This window comes from Blennius ocellaris, assembly GCF_963422515.1.
Source record: "Blennius ocellaris genome assembly, chromosome: 2".
Taxonomy (NCBI): Eukaryota; Metazoa; Chordata; class Actinopteri; order Blenniiformes; family Blenniidae; genus Blennius; species Blennius ocellaris.
Genome location: NC_137651.1, coordinates 2539318 through 2555765, shown reverse-complemented (window position 1 = coordinate 2555765; position 16448 = coordinate 2539318). Strand labels below are relative to the sequence as shown.

At 39.7% G+C, this 16448-nt stretch overlaps 1 protein-coding gene across 2 annotated transcripts in view; it reads right to left on the bottom strand.

Annotated features, from left to right (window-relative positions):
- ercc2 (excision repair cross-complementation group 2) overlaps positions 1-16448 on the bottom strand; it is a 30219-nt gene that overhangs the window by 5693 nt on the left and 8078 nt on the right. For both annotated transcript variants that reach the window (XM_080504542.1, XM_080504541.1), the window contains exons 13-20: positions 16131-16200; positions 15576-15645; positions 15265-15366; positions 15087-15150; positions 14103-14224; positions 13136-13228; positions 12975-13047; positions 12777-12847 (exon numbers count right to left, since the gene is read on the bottom strand). In XM_080504542.1, coding sequence (XP_080360668.1) covers positions 12777-12847; positions 12975-13047; positions 13136-13228; positions 14103-14224; positions 15087-15150; positions 15265-15366; positions 15576-15645; positions 16131-16200 — 665 coding nt within the window. The remainder of the gene's footprint in view (positions 1-12776; positions 12848-12974; positions 13048-13135; positions 13229-14102; positions 14225-15086; positions 15151-15264; positions 15367-15575; positions 15646-16130; positions 16201-16448) is intronic.

The following is a 16448-nucleotide window of genomic DNA, read 5'->3' as shown; positions in this document are numbered from 1 at the left end:
TGTCAGGTAACTAACACTGGTGTAACTAACACTGATGTCAGGTAACTAACACTGGTGTAACTAACATTGATGTAACTAACACTGATGTGACTAACATTGATGTAACTAACATTGATGTAACTAACACTGATGTCAGGTAACTAACATTGATGTCAGGTAACTAACACTGATGTCAGGTAACTAACACTGGTGTCAGGTAACTAACACTGGTGTAACTAACATTGATGTAACTAACACGGATGTCAGGTAACTAACACTGATGTCAGGTAACTAACACTGGTGTAACTAACACTGATGTTAGGTAACTAACACTGGTGTAACTAACACTGATGTCAGGTAACTAACACTGGTGTAACTAACACTGATGTCAGGTAACTAACACTGGTGTAACTAACATTGATGTAACTAACACTGATGTAACTAACACTGATGTCAGGTAACTAACACTGATGTCAGGTAACTAACACTGATGTCAGGTAACTAACACTGGTGTAACTAACATTGATGTCAGGTAACTAACACTGATGTAACTAACATTGATGTAACTAACACGGATGTCAGGTAACTAACACTGATGTAACTAACATTGATGTAACTAACACCGGTGTCAGGTAACTAACACCGGTGTCAGGTAACTAACACTGGTGTAACTAACATTGATGTAACTAACACTGATGTAACTAACATTGATGTCAGGTAACTAACACTGGTGTCAGGTAACTAACACTGATGTAACTAACATTGATGTAACTAACACGGATGTCGGGTAACTAACACTGATGTAACTAACATTGATGTCAGGTAACTAACACCGATGTCAGGTAACTAACACTGGTGTAACTAACATTGATGTAACTAACACTGATGTAACTAACATTGATGTCAGGTAACTAACACTGGTGTCAGGTAACTAACACTGATGTAACTAACATTGATGTAACTAACACGGATGTCGGGTAACTAACACTGATGTAACTAACATTGATGTCAGGTAACTAACACTGGTGTCAGGTAACTAACATTGATGTAACTAACATTGATGTAACTAACACTGGTGTCAGGTAACTAACACCGATGTCAGGTAACTAACACCGATGTCAGGTAACTAACACTGGTGTAACTAACATTGATGTAACTAACACTGATGTAACTAACATTGATGTAACTAACATTGATGTAACTAACACCGGTGTCAGGTAACTAACACCGGTGTCAGGTAACTAACACCGATGTCAGGTAACTAACACCGATGTCAGGTAACTAACACTGGTGTAACTAACATTGATGTAACTAACACTGATGTAACTAACATTGATGTAACTAACATTGATGTAACTAACACTGATGTAACTAACATTGATGTAACTAACATTGATGTAACTAACACTGATGTCAGGTAACTAACACTGATGTCAGGTAACTAACACTGATGTAACTAACATTGATGTAACTAACACGGATGTCAGGTAACTAACACTGATGTAACTAACATTGATGTAACTAACACCGGTGTCAGGTAACTAACACCGGTGTCAGGTAACTAACACCGGTGTCAGGTAACTAACACTGGTGTAACTAACATTGATGTAACTAACACTGATGTAACTAACATTGATGTCAGGTAACTAACACTGGTGTCAGGTAACTAACACTGATGTAACTAACATTGATGTAACTAACACGGATGTCGGGTAACTAACACTGATGTAACTAACATTGATGTCAGGTAACTAACACCGATGTCAGGTAACTAACACTGGTGTAACTAACATTGATGTAACTAACACTGATGTAACTAACATTGATGTCAGGTAACTAACACTGGTGTCAGGTAACTAACACTGATGTAACTAACATTGATGTAACTAACACGGATGTCGGGTAACTAACACTGATGTAACTAACATTGATGTCAGGTAACTAACACTGGTGTCAGGTAACTAACATTGATGTAACTAACATTGATGTAACTAACACTGGTGTCAGGTAACTAACACCGATGTCAGGTAACTAACACCGATGTCAGGTAACTAACACTGGTGTAACTAACATTGATGTAACTAACACTGATGTAACTAACATTGATGTAACTAACATTGATGTAACTAACACCGGTGTCAGGTAACTAACACCGGTGTCAGGTAACTAACACCGATGTCAGGTAACTAACACCGATGTCAGGTAACTAACACTGGTGTAACTAACATTGATGTAACTAACACTGATGTAACTAACATTGATGTAACTAACATTGATGTAACTAACACTGATGTAACTAACATTGATGTAACTAACATTGATGTAACTAACACTGATGTCAGGTAACTAACACTGATGTCAGGTAACTAACACTGATGTAACTAACATTGATGTAACTAACACGGATGTCAGGTAACTAACACTGATGTAACTAACATTGATGTAACTAACACCGGTGTCAGGTAACTAACACCGGTGTCAGGTAACTAACACCGATGTCAGGTAACTAACACCGATGTCAGGTAACTAACACTGGTGTAACTAACATTGATGTAACTAACACTGATGTAACTAACATTGATGTAACTAACATTGATGTAACTAACACCGATGTCAGGTAACTAACACCGATGTCAGGTAACTAACACTGGTGTAACTAACATTGATGTAACTAACACTGATGTAACTAACATTGATGTAACTAACATTGATGTAACTAACACCGGTGTCAGGTAACTAACACCGGTGTCAGGTAACTAACACCGATGTCAGGTAACTAACACCGATGTCAGGTAACTAAAACTGGTGTAACTAACATTGATGTAACTAACACCGGTGTCAGGTAACTAACACCGGTGTCAGGTAACTAACACCGATGTCAGGTAACTAACACCGATGTCAGGTAACTAAAACTGGTGTAACTAACATTGATGTAACTAACACTGATGTCAGGTAACTAACACTGATGTCAGGTAACTAACACTGATGTAACTAATACTGGTGTAATTAACATTGATGTAAGGTAACTAACACTGATGTCATGTAACTAACACTGATGTAACTAAAACTGGTGTAACTAACATTGATGTAACTAACACGGATGTCAGGTAACTAACACTGATGTCAGGTAACTAACACTGGTGTAACTAACATTGATGTAACTAACACGGATGTCAGGTAACTAACACTGATGTCAGGTAACTAACACTGGTGTAACTAACATTGATGTAACTAACACTGATGTAACTAACATTGATGTAACTAACATTGATGTAACTAACACTGATGTAACTAACATTGATGTAACTAACATTGATGTAACTAACACTGATGTCAGGTAACTAACACTGATGTCAGGTAACTAACACTGATGTAACTAACATTGATGTAACTAACACGGATGTCAGGTAACTAACACTGATGTAACTAACATTGATGTAACTAACACCGGTGTCAGGTAACTAACACCGGTGTCAGGTAACTAACACCGATGTCAGGTAACTAACACCGATGTCAGGTAACTAACACTGGTGTAACTAACATTGATGTAACTAACACTGATGTAACTAACATTGATGTAACTAACATTGATGTAACTAACACCGATGTCAGGTAACTAACACCGATGTCAGGTAACTAACACTGGTGTAACTAACATTGATGTAACTAACACTGATGTAACTAACATTGATGTAACTAACATTGATGTAACTAACACCGGTGTCAGGTAACTAACACCGGTGTCAGGTAACTAACACCGATGTCAGGTAACTAAAACTGGTGTAACTAACATTGATGTAACTAACACCGGTGTCAGGTAACTAACACCGGTGTCAGGTAACTAACACCGATGTCAGGTAACTAACACCGATGTCAGGTAACTAAAACTGGTGTAACTAACATTGATGTAACTAACACTGATGTCAGGTAACTAACACTGATGTCAGGTAACTAACACTGATGTAACTAATACTGGTGTAATTAACATTGATGTAAGGTAACTAACACTGCTGTCAGGTAACTAACACTGATGTAACTAATACTGGTGTAATTAACATTGATGTAAGGTAACTAACACTGATGTCATGTAACTAACACTGATGTAACTAAAACTGGTGTAACTAACATTGATGTAACTAACACGGATGTCAGGTAACTAACACTGATGTCAGGTAACTAACACTGGTGTAACTAACATTGATGTAACTAACACGGATGTCAGGTAACTAACACTGATGTCAGGTAACTAACACTGGTGTAACTAACATTGATGTAACTAACACGGATGTCAGGTAACTAACACTGATGTCAGGTAACTAACACTGGTGTAACTAACACTGATGTCAGGTAACTAACACTGGTGTAACTAACATTGATGTAACTAACACTGATGTAACTAACATTGATGTAACTAACATTGATGTAACTAACACTGATGTCAGGTAACTAACACTGATGTCAGGTAACTAACACTGATGTAACTAACATTGATGTAACTAACACGGATGTCAGGTAACTAACACTGATGTAACTAACATTGATGTAACTAACACCGGTGTCAGGTAACTAACACCGGTGTCAGGTAACTAACACCGATGTCAGGTAACTAACACTGGTGTAACTAACACGGATGTCAGGTAACTAACACTGATGTCAGGTAACTAACACTGGTGTAACTAACACTGATGTCAGGTAACTAACACTGGTGTAACTAACATTGATGTAACTAACACTGATGTAACTAACATTGATGTAACTAACATTGATGTAACTAACACTGATGTCAGGTAACTAACATTGATGTCAGGTAACTAACACTGATGTCAGGTAACTAACACTGGTGTCAGGTAACTAACACTGGTGTCAGGTAACTAACACTGGTGTAACTAACACTGATGTCAGGTAACTAACACTGGTGTAACTAACATTGATGTCAGGTAACTAACACTGGTGTAACTAACATTGATGTAACTAACACTGATGTAACTAACATTGATGTAACTAACATTGATGTAACTAACACTGATGTCAGGTAACTAACATTGATGTCAGGTAACTAACACTGGTGTAACTAACATTGATGTCAGGTAACTAACACTGGTGTCAGGTAACTAACACTGGTGTAACTAACATTGATGTAACTAACACGGATGTCAGGTAACTAACACTGATGTCAGGTAACTAACACTGGTGTAACTAACACTGATGTCAGGTAACTAACACTGGTGTAACTAACATTGATGTAACTAACACGGATGTCAGGTAACTAACACTGGTGTAATTAACATTGATGTAACTAACATTGATGTAACTAACACTGATGTAACTAACATTGATGTAACTAACATTGATGTCAGGTAACTAACATTGATGTCAGGTAACTAACACTGATGTCAGGTAACTAACACTGATGTCAGGTAACTAACACTGGTGTAACTAACACTGATGTCAGGTAACTAACACTGATGTCAGGTAACTAACACTGGTGTAACTAACACGGATGTCAGGTAACTAACACTGATGTCAGGTAACTAACACTGGTGTAACTAACACTGATGTCAGGTAACTAACACTGGTGTAACTAACATTGATGTAACTAACATTGATGTAACTAACACTGATGTCAGGTAACTAACATTGATGTCAGGTAACTAACACTGATGTCAGGTAACTAACACTGGTGTAACTAACATTGATGTCAGGTAACTAACACTGGTGTCAGGTAACTAACACTGATGTAACTAACATTGATGTAACTAACACTGATGTCAGGTAACTAACATTGATGTCAGGTAACTAACACTGATGTCAGGTAACTAACACTGGTGTAACTAACACTGGTGTCAGGTAACTAACACTGGTGTAACTAACATTGATGTAACTAACACGGATGTCAGGTAACTAACACTGATGTCAGGTAACTAACACTGGTGTAACTAACACTGATGTCAGGTAACTAACACTGGTGTAACTAACATTGATGTAACTAACACTGATGTGACTAACATTGATGTAACTAACATTGATGTAACTAACACTGATGTCAGGTAACTAACACTGATGTCAGGTAACTAACACTGATGTCAGGTAACTAACACTGGTGTAACTAACATTGATGTCAGGTAACTAACACTGATGTAACTAACATTGATGTAACTAACACGGATGTCAGGTAACTAACACTGATGTAACTAACATTGATGTAACTAACACCGGTGTCAGGTAACTAACACCGATGTCAGGTAACTAACACCGATGTCAGGTAACTAACACTGGTGTAACTAACACGGATGTCAGGTAACTAACACTGATGTCAGGTAACTAACACTGGTGTAACTAACACTGATGTCAGGTAACTAACACTGGTGTAACTAACATTGATGTAACTAACACTGATGTAACTAACATTGATGTAACTAACATTGATGTAACTAACACTGATGTCAGGTAACTAACACTGATGTCAGGTAACTAACACTGGTGTAACTAACATTGATGTCAGGTAACTAACACTGGTGTCAGGTAACTAACACTGATGTAACTAACATTGATGTAACTAACACTGATGTAACTAACATTGATGTAACTAACATTGATGTAACTAACACCGATGTCAGGTAACTAAAACCGATGTCAGGTAACTAACACTGATGTCAGGTAACTAACACTGGTGTAACTAACATTGATGTAACTAACACTGATGTAACTAACACTGATGTAACTAACATTGATGTAACTAACACGGATGTCAGGTAACTAACACTGGTGTAACTAACATTGATGTCAGGTAACTAACACTGGTGTCAGGTAACTAACATTGATGTAACTAACACCGATGTCAGGTAACTAACACCGATGTCAGGTAACTAACACTGGTGTAACTAACATTGATGTAACTAACACTGATGTAACTAACATTGATGTAACTAACATTGATGTAACTAACACTGATGTCAGGTAACTAACACTGATGTCAGGTAACTAACACTGGTGTAACTAACATTGATGTCAGGTAACTAACACTGATGTCAGGTAACTAACACTGGTGTAACTAACATTGATGTCAGGTAACTAACACTGGTGTCAGGTAACTAACACTGATGTAACTAACACTGGTGTAACTAACACGGATGTCAGGTAACTAACACCGATGTCAGGTAACTAACACCGATGTCAGGTAACTAACACCGGTGTCAGGTAACTAACACCGATGTCAGATAACTAACACCGATGTCAGGTAACTAACACCGATGTCAGGTAACTAACACTGGTGTCAGGTAACTAACACTGGTGTCAGATAACTAACACTGATGTCAGGTAACTAACACCGATGTCAGGTAACTAACACCGATGTCAGGTAACTAACACTGGTGTCAGGTAACTAACACTGGTGTCAGGTAACTAACACTGATGTCAGATAACTAACACCGATGTCAGGTAACTAACACCGATGTCAGGTAACTAACACCGATGTCAGATAACTAACACTGATGTCAGGTAACTAACACTGGTGTCAGGTAACTAACACTGATGTCAGATAACTAACACTGATGTCAGGTAACTAACACCGATGTCAGGTAACTAACACCGATGTCAGGTAACTAACACCGATGTCAGGTAACTAACACCGATGTCAGATAACTAACACTGATGTCAGATAACTAACACTGATGTCAGGTAACTAACACTGATGTCAGGTAACTAACACCGATGTCAGGTAACTAACACCGATGTCAGGTGACTAACACCGATGTCAGGTAACTAACACTGGTGTAACTAACACTGATGTCAGGTAACTAACACTGATGTCAGGTAACTAACACTGGTGTCAGGTAACTAACACTGGTGTCAGGTAACTAACACTGATGTCAGATAACTAACACTGATGTCAGGTAACTAACACCGGTGTCAGGTAACTAACACCGATGTCAGGTAACTAACACTGGTGTAACTAACACGGATGTCAGGTAACTAACACTGATGTCAGGTAACTAACACTGGTGTAACTAACACTGATGTCAGGTAACTAACACTGGTGTAACTAACATTGATGTAACTAACACTGATGTAACTAACATTGATGTAACTAACATTGATGTAACTAACACTGATGTCAGGTAACTAACATTGATGTCAGGTAACTAACACTGATGTCAGGTAACTAACACTGGTGTCAGGTAACTAACACTGGTGTCAGGTAACTAACACTGGTGTAACTAACACTGATGTCAGGTAACTAACACTGGTGTAACTAACATTGATGTCAGGTAACTAACACTGGTGTAACTAACATTGATGTAACTAACACTGATGTAACTAACATTGATGTAACTAACATTGATGTAACTAACACTGATGTCAGGTAACTAACATTGATGTCAGGTAACTAACACTGGTGTAACTAACATTGATGTCAGGTAACTAACACTGGTGTCAGGTAACTAACACTGGTGTAACTAACATTGATGTAACTAACACGGATGTCAGGTAACTAACACTGATGTCAGGTAACTAACACTGGTGTAACTAACACTGATGTCAGGTAACTAACACTGGTGTAACTAACATTGATGTAACTAACACGGATGTCAGGTAACTAACACTGGTGTAATTAACATTGATGTAACTAACATTGATGTAACTAACACTGATGTAACTAACATTGATGTAACTAACATTGATGTCAGGTAACTAACATTGATGTCAGGTAACTAACACTGATGTCAGGTAACTAACACTGATGTCAGGTAACTAACACTGGTGTAACTAACACTGATGTCAGGTAACTAACACTGATGTCAGGTAACTAACACTGGTGTAACTAACACGGATGTCAGGTAACTAACACTGATGTCAGGTAACTAACACTGGTGTAACTAACACTGATGTCAGGTAACTAACACTGGTGTAACTAACATTGATGTAACTAACATTGATGTAACTAACACTGATGTCAGGTAACTAACATTGATGTCAGGTAACTAACACTGATGTCAGGTAACTAACACTGGTGTAACTAACATTGATGTCAGGTAACTAACACTGGTGTCAGGTAACTAACACTGATGTAACTAACATTGATGTAACTAACACTGATGTCAGGTAACTAACATTGATGTCAGGTAACTAACACTGATGTCAGGTAACTAACACTGGTGTAACTAACACTGGTGTCAGGTAACTAACACTGGTGTAACTAACATTGATGTAACTAACACGGATGTCAGGTAACTAACACTGATGTCAGGTAACTAACACTGGTGTAACTAACACTGATGTCAGGTAACTAACACTGGTGTAACTAACATTGATGTAACTAACACTGATGTGACTAACATTGATGTAACTAACATTGATGTAACTAACACTGATGTCAGGTAACTAACACTGATGTCAGGTAACTAACACTGATGTCAGGTAACTAACACTGGTGTAACTAACATTGATGTCAGGTAACTAACACTGATGTAACTAACATTGATGTAACTAACACGGATGTCAGGTAACTAACACTGATGTAACTAACATTGATGTAACTAACACCGGTGTCAGGTAACTAACACCGATGTCAGGTAACTAACACCGATGTCAGGTAACTAACACTGGTGTAACTAACACGGATGTCAGGTAACTAACACTGATGTCAGGTAACTAACACTGGTGTAACTAACACTGATGTCAGGTAACTAACACTGGTGTAACTAACATTGATGTAACTAACACTGATGTAACTAACATTGATGTAACTAACATTGATGTAACTAACACTGATGTCAGGTAACTAACACTGATGTCAGGTAACTAACACTGGTGTAACTAACATTGATGTCAGGTAACTAACACTGGTGTCAGGTAACTAACACTGATGTAACTAACATTGATGTAACTAACACTGATGTAACTAACATTGATGTAACTAACATTGATGTAACTAACACCGATGTCAGGTAACTAAAACCGATGTCAGGTAACTAACACTGATGTCAGGTAACTAACACTGGTGTAACTAACATTGATGTAACTAACACTGATGTAACTAACACTGATGTAACTAACATTGATGTAACTAACACGGATGTCAGGTAACTAACACTGGTGTAACTAACATTGATGTCAGGTAACTAACACTGGTGTCAGGTAACTAACATTGATGTAACTAACACCGATGTCAGGTAACTAACACCGATGTCAGGTAACTAACACTGGTGTAACTAACATTGATGTAACTAACACTGATGTAACTAACATTGATGTAACTAACATTGATGTAACTAACACTGATGTCAGGTAACTAACACTGATGTCAGGTAACTAACACTGGTGTAACTAACATTGATGTCAGGTAACTAACACTGATGTCAGGTAACTAACACTGGTGTAACTAACATTGATGTCAGGTAACTAACACTGGTGTCAGGTAACTAACACTGATGTAACTAACACTGGTGTAACTAACACGGATGTCAGGTAACTAACACCGATGTCAGGTAACTAACACCGATGTCAGGTAACTAACACCGGTGTCAGGTAACTAACACCGATGTCAGATAACTAACACCGATGTCAGGTAACTAACACCGATGTCAGGTAACTAACACTGGTGTCAGGTAACTAACACTGGTGTCAGATAACTAACACTGATGTCAGGTAACTAACACCGATGTCAGGTAACTAACACCGATGTCAGGTAACTAACACTGGTGTCAGGTAACTAACACTGGTGTCAGGTAACTAACACTGATGTCAGATAACTAACACCGATGTCAGGTAACTAACACCGATGTCAGGTAACTAACACCGATGTCAGATAACTAACACTGATGTCAGGTAACTAACACTGGTGTCAGGTAACTAACACTGATGTCAGATAACTAACACTGATGTCAGGTAACTAACACCGATGTCAGGTAACTAACACCGATGTCAGGTAACTAACACCGATGTCAGGTAACTAACACCGATGTCAGATAACTAACACTGATGTCAGATAACTAACACTGATGTCAGGTAACTAACACTGATGTCAGGTAACTAACACCGATGTCAGGTAACTAACACCGATGTCAGGTGACTAACACCGATGTCAGGTAACTAACACTGGTGTAACTAACACTGATGTCAGGTAACTAACACTGATGTCAGGTAACTAACACTGGTGTCAGGTAACTAACACTGGTGTCAGGTAACTAACACTGATGTCAGATAACTAACACTGATGTCAGGTAACTAACACTGGTGTCAGATAACTAACACTGATGTCAGGTAACTAACACTGGTGTCAGATAACTAACACTGATGTCAGGTAACTAACACTGATGTCAGATAACTAACACTGATGTCAGATAACTAACACTGGTGTCAGATAACTAACACTGATGTCAGGTAACTAACACCGATGTCAGGTAACTAACACCGATGTCAGGTAACTAACACTGGTGTCAGATAACTAACACTGATGTCAGATAACTAACACTGGTGTCAGATAACTAACACTGATGTCAGGTAACTAACACCGATGTCAGGTAACTAACACTGGTGTAACTAACACTGATGTCAGATAACTAACACTGATGTCAGGTAACTAACACTGATGTCAGGTAACTAACACTGGTGTCAGATAACTAACACTGATGTCAGGTAACTAACACTGATGTCAGATAACTAACACTGATGTCAGATAACTAACACTGATGTCAGATAACTAACACTGGTGTCAGATAACTAACACCGATGTCAGGTAACTAACACCGATGTCAGGTAACTAACACCGATGTCAGATAACTAACACTGACGTCAGATAACTAACACTGATGTCAGGTAACTAACACTGGTGTCAGATAACTAACACCGGTGTCAGATAACTAACACTGATGTCAGGTAACTAACACTGATGTCAGGTAACTAACACTGGTGTCAGATAACTAACACTGATGTCAGGTAACTAACACTGATGTCAGGTAACTAACACTGATGTCAGGTAACTAACACTGACGTCAGATAACTAACACTGATGTCAGGTAACTAACACCGATGTCAGATAACTAACACTGGTGTCAGATAACTAACACTGATGTCAGATAACTAACACTGGTGTCAGGTAACTAACACCGATGTCAGGTAACTAACACTGGTGTAACTAACACTGACGTCAGATAACTAACACTGATGTCAGGTAACTAACACTGGTGTCAGGTAACTAACACCGATGTCAGGTAACTAACACCGATGTCAGGTAACTAACACTGGTGTAACTAACACTGACGTCAGATAACTAACACTGATGTCAGATAACTAACACTGATGTCAGATAACTAACACTGATGTCAGGTAACTAACACTGATGTCAGGTAACTAACACTGGTGTCAGGTAACTAACACTGGTGTCAGGTAACTAACACTGATGTCAGGTAACTAACACTGATGTCAGATAACTAACACTGATGTCAGATAACTAACACTGATGTCAGGTAACTAACACCGATGTCAGGTAACTAACACTGATGTCAGGTAACTAACACTGATGTCAGATAACTAACACTGATGTCAGATAACTAACACTGATGTCAGGTAACTAACACTGGTGTCAGGTAACTAACACTGATGTCAGGTAACTAACACTGATGTCAGGTAACTAACACTGATGTCAGGTAACTAACACTGATGTCAGGTAACTAACACTGACAACAGTGGTGGGGCAGAGTCGGAGAAACCTTATAAGTAGAACCCAACTAGCGTTTTTTTCAAAGTAGTGTTTTACGTTTCACTAGGACTTGAAGCTGCAAGCAGGCGTGTCTCACCTTCAGGATGCGGCTCTGCGTGTAAACGTAAGGAACCCCGAACATGAGGACGGCCCGGCCAAAGTGATGGACTGGACACAAAACACACTTATCACATCAAACCCGGGCAGGAAGACTGTCCACTTTCACTACAGCTGATGTTGCATCATGATGTGAATAATTCCAGAAAGCACTGGGAGGTTGAGGGGTCTGACTTACCAAAGTCGATTCCTTCGGACACTTTGCCTCGAGCCACAGACAGCAGGATGGCTCCTCGGCCGTTCTCACAGGCCTGGAGGGAAAGAGAGACCCGTCACGGGAGGCAAACACACTCTTCAAGACACCGCGGCATCGCTTCTGCCAGTTGTTTCGTGACCAACCTCCTGGTATTTCTCCAGAGCCATGCTCGTCTCGGCCCCGTCCGGCGTCTCGATGAAGATCAGCTTGTTCTTCTGGATGTTCTCCAGGATGCCCTGAACTCAAGCAAACAAAGCAAGAGGGAAGGATCCTCAAAAAAAAGACTCCTGAGTCTGGTCGTCCTGTGGCTCCCGTCGTCTGAACTCAGAGGCTCTTTGAGAGGAACGCTCTGGTCTTTACGCCGCCACACCACTTCCTCTGGAGGTTTTACACTGCAGAGCTTCCATACTTTCACTTCCTATTCAAGTCCGCCTCAGAGAGATTCCCTTCACATTTATTCAATTAATAGTTCAAAGTCGACTAATTCATTATGTTACCAATTCTTAAAAGAAAGACAAACAAATGAGGCATCAGAGGTTCTGGATTTAAATGGAAAACTTTTTTATTTAGCAGCAAAGTTGATGGAAAAGATATTTAGGGTCCGAGTACAGAAAGTGCTGAAGGAAACTGAATTTCCTCAGATCAGTATTATTATTATTATTATTAGGGACCGAGCCCAAAAGGTTTTCTTGGTTTATTTATTATCATAATACCTTCACGTCATTTGATCTAAATTTGACCCTCAGCACGCTCAGACATTCACCAAATATGACATCAAGGCCGGCGAAGAATTTAAGAAAATGTGAAAATTAAACCCCAGAGTGCTGAAAATGTGCTCTCCAGGTGAGCACACCGTCTTTTTGTTATTTATTTATTTATGCCAGCCTCCTGTGGTAACTTCTCTGACTCCTCCTGCTTAAAACCCCAAAAAGTCAGAGGCCCAGTTAAGTTTATTTAAACCACCCTGAGCTAAATCGTAGCTAAACACAGCTACATAAGAATCCCTTACGTCTCTTTATTCACGTTGCACTGGCAGCTCAAGCGGTTTCACACTTTACTGCTTCTGATAAATGTACCGTGAATTCTATTATGAGTGATTGTCTGACTGACCTGCTCGTACCAGGACGCCACGATGTTCTCCATGTAGACGTAGCTGGTGAAAAAAGCTACGATGCCGTCGGGAACAATGGCCGACATTTCCAGGAGGAGGTTGCCATAGTTACGGATCACAGCTGGAAAAAACAACATGAAAAAGTCACACCTTTTTATTCATAAGGTTGTTTTTTAATTTCATTTGCGCTGCTAAAGTGGTAAGATGTTTAATTAAATATTCTCCGGTGAATTTTTGCTGTTTAAGATACTGATCACGCTAATATCAGGCGACGTCAACAGTTAAATGTTTGATAATCATGAACGTATAAAGTCTGGAGCAGAAACTACACATGAACTGTGTAACAGATCACTAGTATGGAGATGTCATTGGAGTTTTTTGGTGCAGTCGTGTGTCCAGCAGAAAAAAAGGCAGACGTGCTTTCTTTCTTTTAAAAGAAACTAAAACTTTTTGGTCTTCAGACAAAAGAACACAACATTTTAAATCACTATGTAGTGAAGTCTGACGGTCTTTCAGGACTAATATACCGTAATTTCCAGACTATAAGCCACTACTTTTTTCCCCACACTTTCAACCCTGTGGCTAATTTATGGATTTTTACAGGTTAACGGGCTTCATGCCGCCAGATTCTACTTCTGCACGTAGATACATGCTGTCTCGAGTGCCTCTGCTTCTCCTAAACTTGCCTTAAAAGTGACATTTCTGCTCTTGGTGGCCTCGTCTTGTGCTGCTTTCTGTGGTCGGGAGCCGACTGATGCATTCAGGTGCTAAAAATATGAGCAATCCCAGTATTCCTGCAGTGAAATTCCTGCGCTGTTGCAGCATGGACAGCGCTATAGGCTGCTTATGGTTAAGTGCGGCCTATATATGCACTTTTTAGTCTTTTGAAATTTTGCTGGTGTGGCTTAGTTTCAACAGTCCGGAAAACACGGTAGCTACTTCTAGGATATTTCTCTGATGCAAAGAAGAGACATCAAACAAACCGAAGTCTTCTCGCGTCTCAAACTTTGAGCTCAGAGCCACCTGATCGTTTCCTCGTCCAACGATCTACACAAGCAGGAAGAAAAAGCACATGTGATAAATATGTGAATTCGGCTGGTCAGGAGAGTGACGTTTCTTGCCAGGGCAGAGTGAGTGTGAGTGTTTGTGTCTCACACTCACCAGAGGACAGAGGCATGTCCGAGCCAGCGTCATGGTGAAGGACGCCATGGTGACGGGGCGAAAGTCGAGGATTCTGGGATAGATGTCCAGTGGAGACAGAGTCTAAAGGACGTTACAACCAGTTATTCGTCTTTCAACAGTGAAAGAGGAAGTTCATTAACCACAAGCTGGACTTTTCTTCTTTAACACTCCCGATGACTGACGCACTTAACAGAACTGAAACAAAAGTAGGTTTGCCATTTCCTAGAAGTTTTCAGTTCAGTAAAGAAGGCGTTTCATATGGTTTGTAATAGAGGGAGTCACTGACTCACCCCCGAGGTGATGATGACTGACTGAAACCTTTGAAAAACAGGCTTGATGGCGATCGACGGGTCCATGCAGCTGAGGGAGGAAACGGTGAACAGAAGACTTTTCAGATTTGGGTTTGCATTGTGGGAAAGATGCACGTCAGTGATGTAAAAGTAGCAAGAAAAACGTTTTCGACTTGCACCCAGCTGTGTGTGGCTGATGTGTTGACTGAAGATATAGGAGATAATGGTTTATGTAGTATTGCAGAACTTTGTGTCTGTCTGGATTGTAAACAATGAAGCACACCAACAGTCTCAACTTCTGCTGTTTCGTTTGCATCAATTTCGATGTTGCATTAGCTACGTTAGCGTCACACACTTGCACTAACAAGAAGACAGAGTTTGCGTCTCCATGTCTGGTTTGTAGCTCTATGATTGCAAATGTTATTATATTCATTGTTTTTATTGGCCTTTGTAATCCTAGTCAAATCTGGCCCCTATCAAAACACCTCTGAGCTAACACGTTAAACACGAATGACGCAACAGAAAGATTGATCCATTCAAACACGTGTGGCTCACCTGAAGTGAAGCACGGGGTTGGCGATTGTCGGCGTTCGGTCTTCAAAGGGTTCGATTATGATCGTAAAACCTTGGGGAAAAAAAAAAAAAAAAAAAGCTTAACGTATAATGTGATTTTGCCGCAACTGTGGTGTGAATGCTTTGTGGCAGGGTCATTCCAATAACGTCACTGTAGGAAGGAAACTAAAGGACGGAGGAGGGCGGAGCTTCTCGTCACAACCTGTCTGAAGTGAAGAAGCTTTGTGGAGACATGGGTACGAGCTCCAGGGGGAGAAATCCAGAGGTGTAGTCACACCCAGCGTGACGAGAAACTGTGAA